The following is a 20346-nucleotide window of genomic DNA, read 5'->3' on the forward strand; positions in this document are numbered from 1 at the left end:
GTGTGTCCCAGCATCATTGGACTGAGCCTGTTGTCATTGCAGGCAATCTCAACACTGTGCGTTACAGGGAAAACATCCTCCTCCCTCATGTGGTACCCTTCCTGCAGGCTCATCCTGACATGACCCTCCAGCATGACAATGCCACCAGCCATACTGCTCGTTCTGTGCGTGATTTCCTACAAGACAGGAATGTCAGTGTTCTGCCATGGCCAGCGAAGAGCCCGGATCTCAATCCCATTGAGCAAGTTTGGGATCTGTTGGATTGGAGGGTGAGGGCTAGGGCCATTCCCCCCAGAAATGTCCGGGAACTTGCAGGTGCCTTGGTGGAAGAGTGTGGTAACATCTCATAGCAAGAATTGGCAAATCTGGTTCAGTCCATGAGGAGGAGATGCAATGCAGTACTTAATGCAGCTGGTGGCCACACCAGATACTGACTGTGACTTTTGATTTTGACCCCCCCCTTGGTTCAAGGATAGATTATTCCGTTTCTGTTAGTCACATGTCTGTGGCACCTGTTCAGTTTATATCTCAGTTGTTGAATCTTATGTTCATACAAATATTTACACGTTAGGTTTGCTGAAAATAAACGCAGTTGACAGTGAGAGGACGTTTCTTTGTTTGCTGAGTTTACATGATTCCATATGTGTAATTTCTTAGTTTTGATGTCTACACTATTATTCTAATATATAGAAAATAGTAAAAATAAAGAAAAACCCTTCAATGAGCAGGTGTGTTCAAACTTTTGACTTGTACTTTTCTTGTCCATTAAAACAACATCAAATTGATCAGAAATACAGTGTAGACCTTTTTAATGTCGTAAATTACTATTGTAGCTGGAAATGGCAGATTTTTTTATGGAATGTCTACATAGGTGTACAGAGGCCCATTATCAGCAACCATCACTCCTGTGTTCCAATGGCACGTTGTGTTAGCTTATCCAAGTTTATAATTTTAAAAGGCTAATTGATTATAAGAAAATCTTACCACAGCTGAAAACTGTTGTCCTGATTACAAAAGCAATAAAACTGGCCTTCTTTAGACTAGTTGTGTATCTGGAGCATCAACATTTGTGGGTTCGATCACGGGCTCAAATGACCAGAAACAAATAACTTTCTTCTGAAACTCATCAGTCTATTCTTGTTCTGAGAAATGAAGGCTATTCCATGCAAGAAATTGTCAAGAAACTGAAGATCTCATACAACGCTTTGTACTACTCCCTTCACAGAACAGCACAAACTGGCTCTAACCAGAATAGAAAAAGGAGTGGGAGGCCCCACTGCACACCTGAGCAAGATGGCAAGTACATTAGAGTGTCTAGTTTGAGAAACAGACGCCTCACAAGTCCTCAACTGGCAGCTTCATTAAATACTATAGTACCCGCAAAACATCAGTCTCAACGTCAACAATTAAGAGACAACTCCAGGATGCTGGCCTTCTAGGCAGAGTTCCTCTGTCCAGAGTCTGTGTTCTTTTGCCCATCTTAATCTTTTCATTTTATTGGCCAGTCTGAGATATGGCTTTTTCTTTGGAACTCTGCCTAGAAGACCAGCATTCTGGAGTCGCCTCTTCACTGTTGACTTCAAAAACAAGGACATTTCTAAGTAACTTTAGAACGGTAGTGTATATATATATATATATATATATATACTACCGTTATACTACCGTTAACTTTAGAACGGTAGTGTGTGTATATATATATACTACCGTTCTAAAGTTACTTAGAAATGTATATATATGGTTGAACAGGTAATCAAATGGCTACCCAGACTATTTGCATTGTGTGTGTGTCCCAACCCCCTCTTTTCTCTCTGTTTATCATATATGAATAGTCACTCATATGGTTCATGGGAAATGTAAACTGACATGCAGTTGCGTGCAGCCAAGTCACGGTGGAGGAAGTTCTGTCCACTGAGGTATTCCATCCCCATGGCGATGTCAATCATAAACTTCAGGAGCGTCTGAGTGGGCAGGAACTGAGAGAAGAAGAAGAAGAAGCCATTTCAATGTCATTAACCATATTCAGTAAACACAGCATTTTTTTTCAATGTGGTCCTCAGAAAGCATCGGACAGCTCACCAATGGACTGTCTCCGAGGCGTGAGCGCAGCAGGAAGCTGTGGAGGTCTCCATATCTCATGAAGGGCAGGATAACCATGGGCTTGGGGAAGTGACCAGACCTCGCCTCCAGACAAACACCTGGCAGGAGCAGGTCAATGGAATAGCAGGTTTATACCTAATAATAACGTGTTTACAGGTTTTTTGCGCTATTTGTAACGTATTTTGTACATAATGTTTCTGCAACCGTATCTTACGGCAAAAAAGAGCTTCTGGATATCAGGACAGCGATCACTTACCTCGGACTAGACAAATACGCACAGGAAATACTTCGAACACCCGACGAGGCCAACATCCCCGTTGTTGGCAAGAGGAAGAGACGCAGGTCCAGATGACACAGAGAGGGATGCCTCGTAAGGATCCGCGGAAGGTGAGTGGGAAAGCTGCCATTACCGTCAATATTTTGCTCGCCAAGGTACAATCATTGGACAATAAATTAGACGAGGTACGATCACAAATATCCTACCAATGGGACATCAAAAACTGTAACATCTTATGTTTCACGGAATCGTGGCTGAATTATGACATGGATATTCAGCTAGCGGGATATACGCTGCACTGGCTAGATAGAACAGCACACTCAGGTAAGACGAGGGGGGGGGGGCGGTCTGTGCATATTTGTAAACAACAGCTGGTGCACGAATTCTAATGAAGTCTCTAGATTTTGCTCGCATGAAGTAGAGTACCTTATGATAAACTGTAGACCACACTATTTGCCAGGAGTGTTTTCATCTAAACTTTTCGTGGCTGTTTATTTACCACCACAGATGGATGCTGTCACTAAGACCGCACTCAGTCAGCTGTATAAGGAAATAAGCAAACATAAAACCACTCACCCAGAGGCGGAGCTCCTAGTGGCCGGAGACTTTAATGCAGGGAAACTTAAATCAGTTTGACCTCATTTCAATCAACATGTTAAATGCACAACCAGAGGGAAAACAATTCTAGATCACCTGTATTCCACACACAGACACATACAAAGATCTCCCTCGCCCTCCATGTGGTAAATCCGACCACAACTCTATCCTCCTGATTCCTGCTTACAAGCAAAAATTAAAGCAGGAAGCACCAGTGACTCGGTCTATAAAAAAAGTGGTCAGATGAAGCAGATGCTAAACTACAGGACTGTTTTGATAGCACAGACAGGAACATGTTCCGGGATTCTTCCAATGGCATTGAGGAGCACACCACATCAGTCACTGGCTTTATCAATAAGTGCATCGAGGACGTAGACCCCACAGTGACTGGACGTACATACCCCAACCAGAAGCCATGGATTACAGGTAACATTCGCACTGAGCTAAAGGGTAGAGCTGCCGTTTTCAAGGAGCGGGACTCTAACCCGGAAGCTTATAAGAAATCCGGCTATGCACTCCACACTGCCCTTTCCCACCTGGACAAAAGGAACACCTACATGAGAATTCACTGACTACAGCTCAGCGTTCAACACCATAGTACCCACAAAGCTCATGACTAAGCTGAGAATCCTGGGACTAAACACCTCCCTCTGCAACTAGATCCTGGACTTCCTGACGGGCCGCTCCCAGGTGGTGAGTGTAGGTAGCTACACATCTGCCACGCTGATCCTCAACGGGGGTGCGTGCTCAGTCCCCTCCTGTACTCCCTGTTCACCCATGACTGCTGGCCAGGCACGACTCCAACAACATTATTAAGTTTGCAGATGACACAACAGTGGCCTGATCACCGACAACGACGAGACAGCCTATAGGGAGGAGGTCAGAGACCTGGCCGGGTGGTGTCAGAATAACAACCTATCCCTCAACGTAACCAAGACTAAGGAGATGATTGTGGACTACAGAAAAAGGAGGACCGAGCCACCCCCATTCTCATCGACAGGGCTGTAGTGGAGCAGGTTGAGAGCTTCAAGTTCCTTGGTGTCCACATCACTAACAAACTAGAATGCTCCAAACACACCAAGACAGTCGTGAAGAGGGCACGACAAAGCCTATTCCCCCTATTTCCGAGGATCCTCAAAAGGTTCTACAGCTGTAACATCGAGAACATCCTGGTTGCATCACTGCCTGGTACGGCAACTGCTCGGCCTCTGACCGCAAGGCACTACAGAGGGTAGTGCGTACGGCCCAGTACATCACTGGGGCTAAGCTGCCTGCGATCCATGACCTCTACACCAGGTGGTGTCAGAGGAAGGCCCCAAAAATTGTCAAAGACCCCAGCCAGCCCAGTCATAGACTGTTCTTTCTACTACCGCATGCAAGCGGTACCAGAGTGCCAAGTCTAGGACCCAAAGGCTCCTTAACAGATTTTACCCCCAAGCCAGAAGACTCTTGAACAGGTAATCAAATGGCTACCCAGACTATTTGCATTGTGTGTGTGTCCCAACCCCCTCTTTTACGCTGCTGCTTCTCTCTGTTTATCATATATGAATAGTCACATTAACTATACATTCATGTACATACTACCTCAATTAGCCCGACTAACCGGTACCCCCACACATTGGCTACCCGGGATATCTGCATTGTGTCCCGCCACCCGCCAACCCCTCTTTTACACTACTGCTACTCTCTGTTTATCATATATGCAAAGTCACTTTAAACCATATCTACTGTACATATACAAACTACCTCAATTTAGTCCGACTAACCGGTGCCTGTATATAGCCTCGCTACTGTATATAGCCTCGCTACTGTATGTAGCCTCACTACTGTATGTAGCCTCTCTACTGTATGTAGCCTCGCTACTGTATGTAGCCTCGCTACTGTATATAGTCTCGCTACTGTATATAGTCTCGCTACTGTATATAGCCTCGCTACTGTATATAGCCTCGCTACTGTATATAGCCTCGCTACTGTATATAGCCTCGCTACTGTATATAGCCTCGCTACTGTTATTTTTCACTGTCTTTTAACTGTTGTTTTTATTTCTTTATCTATTATTCACCTAATACCTATTCTTTAGCCTGTAAGTAAGCATTTCACTTTAAGGTCTACAGCGGTTGTATTTGGCACACGTGACAAATAAACTTTGATTTGATTTGATACAAGTAATTTGTCTTCAATGGACCAGGAATGAGCCGGATGGCCTATGATGACAGCAGAGAAGACCTACAGTACCTTGCAGCCTGATGACATTAGGGTGGTCAAAGTCCTTCATGAAGGCAGCCTCATTCAGGAACTCTTCTATCTCCCTCTGGGAGAAGTTATCCACTAGAAAACAAAGAGGAAATTAATACAAATTGTATTTGCTATTTACTCTGGTCTTAGATCTGTTTGCGCGGGCTTGCCAACTCTTGGAAAGCACTTCATGAACTACATAGTTATACAGCCCAACAGATCTGGGACCAGGCTGTGGAATTAATCAACCATCTAGGATAAAGAAGGAGAAAAAACCTCTGAATCTGACCTAAATGACATCGTCAGATTAAAATAAACTGATAGTGGTTGAAGAAACTCACGTTTCATCGTCTTCACAGCCACTTTCTCAGACGCTCCGTCAGGTTGTTTCAGACGTCCCTCCACCACAGAGCCAAATTCACCTGTTCAAAAAATTTTTTTTTTAAATGTGCTACTATAGAGGTAACCCGTCAGAAATACCTCTAAATTTCAAGTAGCAACAAAGAAATGGCATATGATTGAGAAAATGTTTTATTTTACCTACTTTATAATATACATTTGCGTAGCAGTAAGTAGCAGTAAGTCGTCCTGTCGTGTCGTGTCCCTGTATATTTAGTTTATTTTTCGTTTATTTTTCGTTTTTTTACATAGCTATCCCTTTAAAACATTTTGCTAAACCTAAGCTTCCAAATACGCTGGATCTTCACAACTAGCTATCTAGCTAAACCGCAACCCCGGATGATTACCCCTGGCTAGCGTTTCCACCCACTTAGCTTGAAGCTAGCCCGGCCTGCGCTACCACCGTAGCATACTCCTGAGCTACAATACCCGGGCCCACGACCGGTCTATCGATGTCACCGCATGAAGAGGAATAAACAGACTCACCCCATCGCGACGTCCCCCAAAGGCTAACTCTCTAGCCCTCGCTATCTCCCTGCTTGCTAATTCGGCCTGCTAACTGCTAGCTTGTCCAGCTCCGGTCCGCTAACTGCTACCTTGTCTAGCCCGGGCCTACAAACTGTTAGCTTGTTAGCACAGGCCTGCTAACCGCCTGAATCGCCGCGTCCCAAACGCCCACCGGACCCATATTTACTTTCTATCTCTTTTGACTTTTAATTTGTTTATACCTTCCGGAAACCTGCCTCACCCAATGTGATACGGAATCGCTATTATTTTTTATTTATTTTTAGAACACACTCAAAAACCTCCAGAAGCTAACCAGCTAACTAGCTACAAGCTATTTAGTCATTGTTAGTTTTTTTTTTACCTGGATAACACTCGCCAGTCCAGCTTCCCTGCCCCATCCACCGCTGCCCCCTGGACACTGATCTCTTGGCTACATAGCTGATGCACGCTGGACTGTCCATTAATCACGGTACTCCATTCTGCTTGTTTGTTTTATCTGTTGGCCCCGTTGCCTAGTCTACGCCATTTTACCTGCTGTTGTTGTGCTAGCTGATTAGCTGTTGTCTCACCTACTGTTTTAGCTAGCTTTCCCAATTCAACACCTGTGATTACTGTATGCCTCGCTGTATGTCTCTCTCAAATGTCAATATGCCTTGTATACTGTTGTTCAGGTTAGTTATCATTGTTTTAGTTCACAATGGAGCCCCTAGTTCCACTCTTCATACCCCTGATAACTCCTTTGTCCCACCTCCCACACATGCGGTGACCTCACCCATTACTACCAGCATGTCCAGAGATACAACCTCTCTCATCATCACCCAGTGCCTGGGCTTACCTCCGCTGTACCCGCACCCCACCATACCCCTGTCTGCGCATTATGCCCTGAATATATTCTACCATGCCCAGAAACCTGCTCCTCTTATTCTCTGTCCCCAACGCTCTAGGCGACCAGTTTTGATAGCCTTTAGCCGCACCCTCATACTACTCCTTCTCTGTTCCGCGGGTGATGTGGAGGTAAACCCAGGCCCTGCATGTCCCCAGGCACCCTCATTTGTTAACTTCTGTGATCGAAAAAGCCTTGGTTTCATTGCCTGTACCCGCTACGGAGCCGCAGTCAAACGACCACCCCTCATCACTGTCAAACGCTCCCTAAAACACTTCTGTGAGCAGGCCTTTCTAATCGACCTGGCCCGGGTATCCTGGAAGGACATTGACCTCATCCCGTCAGTTGAGGATGCCTGGTCATTCTTTAAAAGTAACTTCCTCACCATTTTAGATAAGCATGCTCCGTTCAAAAAATGCAGAACTAAGAACAGATACAGCCCTTGGTTCACTCCAGACCTGACTGCCCTCGACCAGCACAAAAACATCCTGTGGCGGACTGCAATAGCATCGAATAGTCCCCGTGATATGCAACTGTTCAGGGAAGTCCGGAACCAATACACGCAGTCAGTCAGGAAAGCTAAGGCCAGCTTCTTCAGGCAGAAGTTTGCATCCTGTAGCTCCAACTCCAAAAAGTTCTGGGACACTGTGAAGTCCATGGAGAACAAGAGCACCTCCTCCCAGCTGCCCACTGCACTGAGGCTAGGTAACACGGTCACCACTGATAAATCCATGATTATCGAAAACTTCAATAAGCATTTCTCAACGGCTGGCCATGCCTTCCGCCTGGCTACTTCAACCTCGGCCAACAGCTCCGCCCCCCCCGCAGCTCCTCGCCCAAGCCTCTCCAGGTTCTCCTTTACCCAAATCCAGATAGCAGATGTTCTGAAAGAGCTGCAAAACCTGGACCCGTACAAATCAGCTGGGCTTGACAATCTGGACCCTCTATTTCTGACACTATCTGCCACCATTGTCGCAACCCCTATTACCAGCCTGTTCAACCTCTCTTTCATCTCGTCTGAGATCCCCAAGGATTGGAAAGCTGCCGCAGTCATCCCCCTCTTCAAAGGGGGAGACACCCTGGACCCAAACTGTTACAGACCTATATCCATCCTGCCCTGCCTATCTAAGGTCTTCGAAAGCCAAGTCAACAAACAGGTCACTGACCATCTCGAATCCCACCGTACCTTCTCCGCTGTGCAATCTGGTTTCCGAGCCGGTCATGGGTGCACCTCAGCCACACTCAAGGTACTAAACGATATCATAACCGCCATCGATAAAAGACAGTACTGTGCAACCGTCTTCATCGACCTTGCCAAGGCTTTCGACTCTGTCAATCACCATATTCTTATCGGCAGACTCAGTAGCCTCGGTTTTTCGGATGACTGCCTTGCCTGGTTCACCAATTACTTTGCAGACAGAGTTCAGTGTGTCAAATCGGAGGGCATGCTGTCCGGTCCTCTGGCAGTCTCTATGGGGGTGCCACAGGGTTCAATTCTCGGGCCGACTCTTTTCTCTGTGTATATCAATGATGTTGCTCTTGCTGCGGGCGATTCCCTGATCCACCTCTACGCAGACGACACCATTCTATATACTTTCGGCCCGTCTTTGGACACTGTGCTATCTAACCTCCAAACAAGCTTCAATGCCATACAACACTCCTTCCGTGGCCTCCAACTGCTCTTAAACGCTAGTAAAACCAAATGCATGCTTTTCAACCGGTCGCTGCCTGCACCTGCATGCCCGACTAGCATCACCACCCTGGATGGTTCCGACCTAGAATATGTGGACGTCTATAAGTACCTAGGCGTCTGGCTAGACTGCAAACTCTCCTTCCAGACTCATATCAAACATCTCCAATCGAAAATCAAATCAAGAGTCGGCTTTCTATTCCGCAACAAAGCCTCCTTCACTCACGCCGCCAAGCTTACCCTAGTAAAACTGACTATCCTACCGATCCTCGACTTCGGCGATGTCATCTACAAAATGGCTTCCAACACTCTACTCAGCAAACTGGATGCAGTCTATCACAGTGCCATCCGTTTTGTCACTAAAGCACCTTATACCACCCACCACTGCGACTTGTATGCTCTAGTCGGCTGGCCCTCGCTACATATTCGTCGCCAGACCCACTGGCTCCAGGTCATCTACAAGTCTATGCTAGGTAAAGCTCTGCCTTATCTCAGCTCACTGGTCACGATGGCAACACCCATCCGTAGCACGCGCTCCAGCAGGTGTATCTCACTGATCATCCCTAAAGCCAACACCTCATTTGGCCGCCTTTCGTTCCAGTACTCTGCTGCCTGTGACTGGAACGAATTGCAAAAATCGCTGAAGTTGGAGACTTTTATCTCCCTCACCAACTTCAAACATCAGCTATCTGAGCAGCTAACCGATCGCTGCAGCTGTACATAGTCTATTGGTAAATAGCCCACCCTTTTCACCTACCTCATCCCCATACTGTTTTTATTTATTTACTTTGCTGCTCTTCTGCACACCAATATCTCTACCTGTACATGACCATCTGATCATTTATCACTCCAGTGTTAATCTGCAAAATTGTAATTATTTGCCTACCTCCTCATGCCTTTTGCACACATTGTATATAGACCCCCCCTTTGTTTTCTACTGTGTTATTGACCTGTTAATTGTTTACTCCATGTGTAACTCTTTGTTGTCTGTTCACACTGCTATGCTTTATCTTGGCCAGGTCGCAGTTGCAAATGAGAACTTGTTCTCAACTAGCCTACCTGGTTAAATAAAGGTGAAATAAAAATAAATAAAAAATATAAAGAGGCTAATCATTTTGTGTAATAAGATATCAAATGAATGCCATCCTCACCCTCTCCCAGAACCTTCCCGATGGAAAGCAGATTTCTCATAATCATGAAGTCCTGTAGTTTGGCTTGGAGCTCTCCACTCACACCCAGGTTACCAACTATAAAGGAAAATATAGCTCATATTGGTATTATTGGGCTGTGGATATAGATATAAAACAATTATCCACTTTAAATTATGGAGAAGATAAAGTATAGAGCAGAGTAGAACATTTATTAACATACGTGTGATTTCAATGGCTGATCGGTTGTAGGACCTCTGGGGCCTGTACTGGACGATGGGTGGAAGCTTCTCTGCACTTCCAAACATCTGACTGAAGGGGGCGCCAGAGAGACACAAGTTACTAACATAAAGTAGAAAAAACATTAAGGGAGAATCTCAATTGCATTTCCTTGATTCCTCGCATTGTCTCCTTCTCAAAACCTACTCTCTTACTTTGTACGTCCAGAATTGTTTTGGTCAAAAGCAGTGTACTATATAGGGAATAGGGTTCCATTTGCAATGCAGACAAAGTGAGTCACGAACTCACTAAGGTTAACAAGAGCTTGCCTCCGAGTTAGTTTAGGTTAAGGTTAGATGGAGAATTCATCTAGAAGCAGGAAGCTAGCTCTATGACCTGATGTTTTCCTGCCTCTGAGGGATGAGAGGTTGTTTGCTAGTTTTGGCGCTTAACACATTCTTATCTGTATATCCTGAATGGCAACACTGAGTCACCTCTAACTTCATACATTCCAGAACAGAGACAGCAGAAATGACAGGATATTGAGTTGTTTTGATGTTGAGAAAAGGAGAGGAGTGGGTTATTTTGATGTTGAGTGGAGTGGGTCATTTTGGTAGAGTGGAGAGGAAAGGAAAAGAGTGGAATGGAGAGAGTTGTTTTGGTGTTGTGGAGTGGATTGATTTGGTGTTGAGGAGAGGAGTGGAGAGGGTTATTTTGTGGAGTGGAGAGGAAAGGAGTGGAGTGGATTGTTTTAGTGTTGAGGAGAGGAGCGGCCCGGTGGTGTAAAGGCCTGGTGGTGTAAAGGCCCGGTGGCGGACAAGAGTGGAGTGGAGTGGAGTGGACAAGAGGGGAGAGGAGAGGAGTGGAGTGGACAAGAGGGGAGAGTAGAGGAGAGGAGTGGAAAAGCAGGGAGAGGAGAGGAGTGGAGTAGAGAGGAGGGGAGTGGAAAAGAGGGGAGAGGAGAGGAGTGGAGTGGAAAAGAGGGGAGAGGAGAGGAGAGGAGTGGAGTAGAGAGGAGGGGAGTGGAAAAGAGGGGAGGAGAGGACAAGAGTGCAGAATAGAGGGAAGGAGTGTAGAGGACTGGAAAAGAGGGGAGGAGAGGAGAGGAGTGGAGTGGACAAGAGGGGAGAGGAGAGGAGTGGAGTAGAGCGGAGGGGAGTGGAAAAGAGGGGAGGAGAGGAGTGGACAAGAGTGCAGAATAGAGGGAAGGAGTGTAGAGGACTGGAAAAAAGGGGAGAGGGGTAGAGAGTGTTGTTTTGGTTTTTCTTTTCAACACAGTTGGACTACCTCTGTCATCAGTAGTAAGACCAGCGATGGTTGTGTTCATTAGGCACCAACCGGAAGAAAACAGAATGAAACAGGGACGGACTACTGGGCTTGTTCAATGAGAAAAGCCCATTTTCATTTTCTGTTGCAAAACATTAGAAAATGCCATAGTCTGCCCTAACTAACACCACCCAGATCTCACTGCTGAGTTAGTCCAGCTGTTTCAGTCTGTTTTCTTCCATTTGGTGCCTAATGAGCATGACCCATTCAGTACAATCTTGGCAACCTTTACCTCAGGTGCAGTTGTTGTGTGTAATTAAGAGGAAACCAGGCATCCAAATGTACTGAGTAACTGTATCCCTGCCTACAACCATTTCCACTACGAGTGACCAATACACCGTTTCCCCTCAGCAACTCCAGGGATCAAAATACCGAGTGACTTCTACTCCTGCTGCAACAGCTGGGTTTCCTGATCATGAAACTGAGTGAAGAAAACTGCCAAGAAACAATTACAGAGGAAGGAACCCTGCGCCTACACTGTAGTACAGTGTACACCTTCTTGTACATCATGATACAATTACGACTTTAATATGTGAAGAAGCATACAAACGTACCCAAAGCGTGTGTCTAGTATCTGGCCTCTCATGCAGATAGCAGCCCAGAATACTAGCAGCAGGAGACAGAAGCCACACACCACCCCTATTACAATGTACACAGAGTCTGATCCTCTGGTGTTGGGACTGGAGGAGGGAAACAGGAGCCAACCTGGAACACAACAGGCAATCAATCAAATCAAAGTATGGGTGATTTATAGAACAGAACACAGCATTGTACGGCATAGAATAGAATGTAGATTAGATAGAGAAACATCCTCCTCATTCTCCCAGGCTGTACTCTGAAAGTGTTCTCTTTAATTACAATAATTACAATCTGTGTCTTAAGTGTCCCAGTTGAGGAGCTGTAGCAGTGATTAAAATCAACACACCATTTAAACTGAGGATATTCCAAACAGTAAGGAGAAGTATGAGCCCTGTATTGTATTGAACTCTTGTATTGCCCATTTTACAATGTTTATGGTCTTGCAACAGCAGCAAGACAGTGCACTGCTTCTGAATGCATATGTATGGGTTATGAACTCCTTATGTAGTGCAGACTACTCACTGCTCTCTGGTACAAAGATCCTAACCGGTGGACTGAGCAAGCCACGCCCAGCCTGAGTAACGGCAGCTACCTGAACACTGTATGTAGTGTTGAACTCCTGTAGGGCTACAGCGGCAGTGTTGGAGGAGCTGCGGATCTGAGGAATACAACAGCATGGTTATATTCAGCAGTTTACAATCAGAATTCGGGGTTGTATTCAGCAGTTTAGATCGGGGTTTCTCAAACACACCTATTCCATTAATGAACTCATTCCACTAATTAAGTCATCAAACCTTTGATTATTGGAATCAGATGTGTAGCGCTAGGGCAAAAACTACAATGTGCAACCCCGTTGGGTACCTAGGACCAAAATTAAGAAACACTAATATATCTACAGTACCAGTCAAAAGTTTGGACACACCTATTTTTGACTATTTTCTACATTGTAGAATAATTGTGAAGACAGCAAAACTATAAAATAACACATATGGAATCATGTAGTAACCAAAAATTTTAAATATATTTTAGATTCTTCAAAGTAGCCACCCTTTGCCTTGATGACAGCTTTGCACACTCTTGGCATTATCTCAACCAGCTTCATGAGGTAGTCACCTGGAATGCATTTCAATTAACAGGTGTGCCTTGTTAAAAGTTAAGTTGTGGAAATCCTATCCTTCTTAATGTGTTTCAGCTAATCAGTTGTGTTGTGACAAGATAGGGGTGGTATTCAGAAGATAGCACTATTTGGTAAAAATACCAAGTGCATATTATGGCAAGAACAGCTCAAATAAGCAAAGAGAAATGACAGTCCATCATTACTTTAAGACATGAAGGTCAGTCATGCCACCGTGAGGCATGGAGAAGGACGTTTGATGGTGTGATGGTGCTTTGCTGGTGACACGGTCTGTGATTTATTTTGTATTCAAAGCACACTTAACCAGCTTGGCTACCACAGCATTCTGCAGCGATACGCCATCCCATCTGGTTTGCGCTTAGTGGGACTACCATTTGTTTTTCAACAGGACAATGACCCAACACACCTCCAGGCTGTATAAGGGCTATTTGTCCAAGAAGGAGAGTGATGGAGTGCTGCATCAGATGATCTGGCTTCCACAATTACCCAACCTCAACCCAATTGAGATGGTTTGGGATGAGTTGGACAGCAGAGTGAAGGAAAAGCAGCCAACAAGTACTCAGCATATGTGGGAACTCCTTCAAGACTGTTGGAAAAGCATTCCTCATGAAGCTGGTTAAGAGAATGCCAAGAGTGTGCAAAGCTGTCATCAAGACAAAGGGTGGCTACTTTGAGGGGAGTGGAAACCAGATGGCACAATTGTCTTGTTTTTTAAATTTATTTATGGATAGCCAAGGGCACACTCCAAACCTCAGACATAATTTACAAATGAAGCATTTGTGTATAGTGAGTCCGCCAGATCAGAGGTAGTAGGGATGACCAGGGATGTTCATTTGAGAAGTGTGTGAATTGGACCATTTTCCCGTCCTTCTAAGCACTCAAAATGCAATAAATACTTTGGGTGTCAGGGAAAATTTATGGAGTAAAAAGTACACTATTTTATTCATGAAGGTAGTGAAGTAAAAGTCTATGTTATCAAAAAATATTAGTACACTGCCTTGCAAAAGTATTCACCCTCCTTGGCGTTTTTCCTATTTTGTTGCATTACAACCTGTAATGTAAATAGATTTTTATTTGGATTTCATGTAATAGACATACACAAAATAGTCCAAATTGGTGAAGTGAAAAAAATAGCTTGTTTAAAATTTTATTTAAAAAAATATCAAAAACGGAATAGTGGTGCGTGCATATGTATTCACCCCCTTTGCTATGAAGCCCCTAAATATCTAAAAGATCTAGTGCAACCAAATACCTTCAGAAGTCACATAATTAGTTGAATAAAGTCCACCTTAATAAAAAATTGAAAGAATATGGCACCACAACAAACCTGTCAATAGTGGGCTGCCCAACAAAACTCACGGACCAGGCAAGGACAGCATTAAATCAGAGAGGCAACAAAGAGACCAAAGATAACCCTGAAGGAGCTGCAAAGCTCCACAGCTGAGATTGGAGTATCTGTCCATAGGACCACTTTAAGCTGTACACTCCACATAGCTGGGCTTTACAGAAGAGTGGCCAGAAAAAAGCAATTGCTTAAAGAAAAAATAAGCAAACACGTTTGGTGTTTGCCAAAAGGCATATGAGAGACTCCCCAAACATATGGAAGAGGGTACTCTGGTCAGATGAGACTAAAATTGAGCTTTTTGGCCATCAAGAAAAACCTGTGTCTGGCGCAAACCCAACACCTCTCATCACCTCGAGAACACCACAGTGAAGCATGGTGGTGGCAGCATCATGCTGTAGGGATGTTTTTCATCGGCAGGGCGAGGTGCGCTAAATACAGGGAAATTCTTGAGGGAAACCTGTTTCAGTCTTCCAGAGATTTGAGACTCGGACGGAGGTTCACCCTCCAGCAGGACAATGACCCTAATTATACTGCTAAAGCAACACTTGAGTGGTTTAAGGGAAAACATTTAAATATCATGGAATGGCCTCGTCAGACCTCAATCCAAATGAGAATCTGTGGTATTACTTAAAGATTGCTGTACACCAGCGGACACCATCCATCTTGAAGGAGCTGGGGCAGTTTTTCCTTGAAGAATGGGCAAAATTCCCAATGGCTAGATGTGTCAATCTTGTAGAGACCTACCCCAAGAGACTTGCAGCCATAATTGCTGCAAAAGGTGGCTCTACAAAGTATTTACTTTGGGGGGTGAATAGTTATACACGCTTTTTTTGTCTCATTTATTTTTTGTTTCACAATAAATCATATTTTGCATCTTCAAAGTGGTAGACAAGTTGTGTAAATCAAATGATACAATCCCCCCCAAATCCATTTTAATTCAACAAAATAGGAAAAATGCCAAGGGGGTGAATACTTTTGCAAGCCACTGTAGGTTACATTTTGGGCAGCTGACATGGTGATCTGAATGGTGTTTACAGAGAGCTGAGAGGGGGATTGTTGGGGAACATGTGACAGTAGATAAAGCCCTTGGTTGCACAACACTGCCACATGGCAACATCTGCGGTTCCTCTCCCACTAGCCAAAGTGCTGACAGTGGGACTGGAGGCCCAGAAAATCTTGGAAACACAGAAGACACACAGTAACACGATGTACCATCTCTCTATGACAACGTTTCATACCAGAACTTTTATTTTGGAAACAGCATGACTAGTCACAGTCAGAAACACATTGTACTGTATATTTCTGACCAAGAACATGTATTGCATCAAAGCAATTCAAATGTATCTTGTTGATAGAGTAGGGAAGAGTAGAATATAGTAGAGTAGAAGAGGGAAGAGTAGAGCAGAGTAGAGCAGAGCAGAGCAGGGAAGAGTAGAGCAGAGCAGGGAATGGGCAGAGCAGGGAAGAGTAGAGCAGAGCAGAGAATGAGCAGAGCAGGGAAGAGTAGAGCAGAGCAGGGAAGAGTATATCAGAGCAGAGCAGGGAAGAGTAGAGCAGAGCAGGGAAGAGTATATCAGAGCAGAGCAGGGAAGAGTAGAGCAGAGCAGAGCAGGGCAGAGGAGAGTAGGGAAGAGTAGAGTAGAGTAGAGCAGAATAGAGAAGTGTAGAGTAGAGCAGAGCAGGGTAGAGTAGTGCAGTGTAGGAAAGAGTAGAGTAGAGCAGAGAAGTGTAGAGTAGGGAACAGTAGAGCAGGATAGAGTAGAGTAGAGCAGAGTAGGGAAGAGTAGAGTAGGGAGGAGTAGAGAAGGCAACAGTAGAGCAAAGTAGGGAAGAATAGAGCAGAGTAGGGAAGAGTAGAGCAGAGTAGGTAAGAGTAGAGTAGGGAAGAGTAGAGCAGAGTAGGGAAGAGCCGAGCAGAGACGGGTAGACCAGAGTAGGGAAGAGCAGAGATAGATAGAATTTGTAGATAATTGGCCCTCTTTCTGGGACTCACCCACAAACAGGACCAAGCCTGGCCTGTTGAGGAGTGACAGACTTCATCCTAGCTGGAGGGGTGCTCTCATCTTATCTACGAACATAGACAGGGCTCTAACTCCCCGAAGTCCACAATGAGATTGGGTGCAGGCCAGGTAGCAGGCTATTAGCCAGCCTGCCAGCTTAATGGAGTCTGCCACTAGCACAGTTAGTGCAGTCAGCTCAGCTATCCCCATTGAGACAGTGTCTGTGCCACGACCTAGGTTGGACAAAACTAAACATGGCGGTGTTTACCGTAGCAATCTCACTAGGATAAAGACCTCCTCCATTCCTGTCAGTATTGAAAGAGATTGTGATATCTCACATCTCAAAATAGGGCTACTTAATGTTAGATCCCACACTTCCAAGGCAGTTATAGTCAATGAAATAATTACTGATCAGATCATAATCTTGATGTGATTGGCCTGACTGAAACATGGCTTAAGCCTGATGAATTTACTGTGTTAAATGAGGCCTCACCTCCTGGTTACACTAGTGACCATATACCCAGCGCATCCCGCAAAGGCGGAGGTGTTGCTAACATTTATGATAGCAAATTTCAATTTACAAAAAAAAAGACATGTTTGTCTTTTGAGCTTCTAGTCATGAAATCTATGCAGCCTACTCAATCACTTTTTATAGCTACTGTTTCAGGCCTCCTGGGCCATATACAGCATTCCTCACTGAGTTCCCAGAATTCCTATCAGACCGTGTAGTAATGGCAGATAATATTCACATTTTTGGTGACTTAAATATTCACACAGAAAAGTCCATTGACCCACTCCAAAAGGCTTTCGGAGCCATCATCGACTCAGTGGGTTTTGTCCAAAATGTCTCCGGACCTACTCACTGCCACAGTCATACTCTGGACGTAGTTTTGTCCCGTCGAATAAATGTTGTGGATCTTACTGTTTTTCCTCATAATCCTGGACTATCGGACCACCATTTTATTACGTTTGCAATCGCAACAAATAATCTGCTCAGACCCCAACCAAGGATCATCAAAAGATGTGCTATAAATTCTTGGACAACCCAAAGATTCCTAGATGTCCTTCCAGACTCCCTCCGCCTACCCAAGGACGTCAGAGTAAAAAAATCAGTTAACCACCTAACTGAGGAACTCAATTTAACCTTGCGAAATACCCTAGATGCAGTCGCACCCCTAAAAACCGGTCCTATGATAGACTGTAGTCTGGCCCATAAGTGTGATGGTGAATGGAAAGGCACTGGAGCAACGAACCGCCCTTGCTGTCTCTGCCTGTCCGGTTCCCCTCTTTCCACTGGGATTCTCTGCCTCAAACCCTATTACAGGGGCTGAGTCACTGGCTTACTGGTGCTCTTCCCATGCCATCCCTAGGAGGGGTGAGTCACTTGATTGGGTTGAGTCACTGACGTGATCTTCCTGTCCGGGTTGGCGTCCGGGTTGACGTCCCCCCCCCCCCCCCCCCCTTGGGTTGTGCTGTGGCGCAGATCTTTGTGGGCTATACTCTGCCTTGTCTCAGGATGGTAAGTTGGTGGTTGAAGATATCATTCTAGTGGTGTGGGGGCTTTGCTTGGCAAAGTGGGTGGAGTTATATCCTGCCTGTTTGGCCCTGTCCGTGGGCATCGACGGACAGGGCCACAGTGTCTCCCGACCCCTCCTGTCTCAGCCTACAGTATTTATGCTGCAGTAGTTTATGTGTTGGGGGGCTAGGGTAAATCTTATTTGGGCGTGGGGGCAGTATTTTGACGTCTGGATGAAAAGAGTGCCCAAAGGATATGCATATAGAACTGATATGGCAGACGAAATCCTGAGGAAAATTCATCCAGGAAGTCGGTTTTCAATTGGATGCCCATTAAGTATCAAAAGGACCCAGGTTGCAGTTCCTATGGCTTCCACTAGATGTCAACAGTCTTTAGACATTGTTCCAGGCTTGTTTTCTGAAAAATTAAGAAGAATGAGACCTTTCTGTCAAGGGACTGTAGAATCATGCAGTGCTGGTTTGCGCGCCCTTCGTTCTTTTTCCTTTCTATTGAATACACTATTGTCCGGTTGAAATATTATCGATTATTTAGACAATTGACAACCTGAGGAGTAATTATAAACATTGTTTGACATGTTTCGACGAACTTTACCTGTACTACTATCTTGGCCATGTTCTGTTATAATCTCCACCTAGCAACGCCAGAAGAGGACTGGCCACCCCTCATAGCCGTGTTCCTCTAAGTTTCTTCCTAGGTTCTGGCCTTTCTAGGGAGTTTTTCCTAGCCACCATGCTTCTACGCCTGCATTGCTTTCTGTTTAGGGTTTTAGGCTGGGTTTCTGTACAGCACTTTGTGACATCAGCTGATGTAAGAAGGGCTTTATAAATAAATGTGATTGATTGATTGATTGATTGATTGAGTAGGGAAGGGCAGAGTAGAGTAGAGTAGAGCAGGGAAGAGTAGAGTAGAGTAGAGCAGGGAACAGTAGAGTAGAGTAGAGTAGAGTAGAGTAGAGTAGAGTAGAGCAGAGCAGAATATTAGTATATGTTAGATGTATTTGTGAGGTGGTTCTGGGAATGACTCTGTTGAACAACACAGCTGTTGGCCAGTTGTATCAGTTTGGCAGGTGGCTGAAACAGCTAAACAGCTGCTATTACACAGAGTTCCAGGCTTCATACACACACTTCCAGTCACTGATGTGGGAATGTTGTTACTGACAAAGCCTTTGTGTGCGATGACATCAGATGAAGTACATGCCAAATGGCACTATTTTCCTGGTATAGTTCACTTCTATGGTATTGTCCATATTGCATTATGTAGGGAATAGGGTGCCATTTGGGATGTAGACACAGAGTTTGACTGGACAGGCACACATGGTTATTATACATGTATATCGCAGGTCAAAAGTAGTGCACTATATAGGGAATATGGTTCTATTTGTATATTATACTGTGTTGGTTGCCCATGATTTAGACAGGGACACACATGGTGGACAGACAAATGGTGAAACACTCTTCCCTTCAAGTTAGTCAGCTTCCTTTGAACCACTACACAACCAGGATGCAGAGCAAACCTGCTATTGTACTGGAGAGCACTGTGCTGTGTCCAAAATGGCACTCTATTCCCTTCATATCTAGGAAGAGGCTTATACTTTTCTGCATTCCCTGAAATTGACCACTCTTGCATTGCTACACACAGGAAATGCTACTGTTGACTCTAGAGTAGAGTGGAACACTTTAGTTCAGAACACAGATTAGGGAAGTTGACCTTGTTAGAAAGGAATGAGGTCAGAGGCATGACCAACAATCCGCCACATCTCTCACACACACACACACACACACACTGACTGTAAATCATATGACAATCTCAGTTTTGAATCTTGGAAGTGAAATCTCAGTATGAAACTGACATTGTTAATATTTCGAGTGCAACAAAACCTTTACAGAAGGTTTCTAACAGAGGCAGAATACTTGTTTGATCCTCAGTCAGTGAGGCAGTGAGAGCCATAGAAATGGAATGGAAACGTCCGTTCTAACAATTATATTTCTATGGTGATAGCATCACTGTCTTCAAGGTTCCAGGAGGAGACTCACATTGTTGACCCGCGTCCCATACGTGACGATGACATCATACCCCATGGGGATTCCGTTGACCCTGTCCAGAGGCAGGGCGTTCCATTGGATCACCAGCATTGACTCGTTGAGCTGAACAGTCACGTTGTGGGGGTAGACTGAGGGTACTGGGATGACAAGGGAAAAAGAGTGGCAGAGCGGGTCACACACTCAAATATGATCTGTGATAATAGCAAACTGCACTGTTGGTTAGGGGATTGTAAGTAAGCATTTCACAGTAAGGTCTACACTTGTTGTATTTGACGCATGTGACAAAGAAAGTTTGATTTGAACTAGAACTCACATAATACCGATTACTTT

General features: G+C 44.8%; 1 protein-coding gene across 6 annotated transcripts in view; it reads right to left on the bottom strand.

The window, feature by feature from the left end:
* Positions 1-20346, bottom strand: part of LOC109900098 (tyrosine-protein kinase Mer) — a 71199-nt gene that overhangs the window by 17968 nt on the left and 32885 nt on the right. For 4 of the 6 annotated variants that reach the window (XM_020495827.2, XM_020495829.2, XM_020495830.2 and 1 more), the window contains 10 exons: positions 20008-20153; positions 12480-12615; positions 11933-12083; positions 10057-10145; positions 9837-9932; positions 5548-5628; positions 5207-5299; positions 2354-2359; positions 2077-2195; positions 1864-1973 (listed from right to left, as the gene is read on the bottom strand). In XM_020495827.2, coding sequence (XP_020351416.1) covers positions 1864-1973; positions 2077-2195; positions 2354-2359; positions 5207-5299; positions 5548-5628; positions 9837-9932; positions 10057-10145; positions 11933-12083; positions 12480-12615; positions 20008-20153 — 1027 coding nt within the window. The remainder of the gene's footprint in view (positions 1-1863; positions 1974-2076; positions 2196-2353; positions 2360-5206; positions 5300-5547; positions 5629-9836; positions 9933-10056; positions 10146-11932; positions 12084-12479; positions 12616-20007; positions 20154-20346) is intronic. The other 2 variants (XM_020495828.2, XM_031835195.1) reach the window with 1 other exon arrangement.

Source organism: Oncorhynchus kisutch, linkage group LG11 (assembly GCF_002021735.2).
Source record: "Oncorhynchus kisutch isolate 150728-3 linkage group LG11, Okis_V2, whole genome shotgun sequence".
Lineage (NCBI taxonomy): Eukaryota > Metazoa > Chordata > Actinopteri > Salmoniformes > Salmonidae > Oncorhynchus > Oncorhynchus kisutch.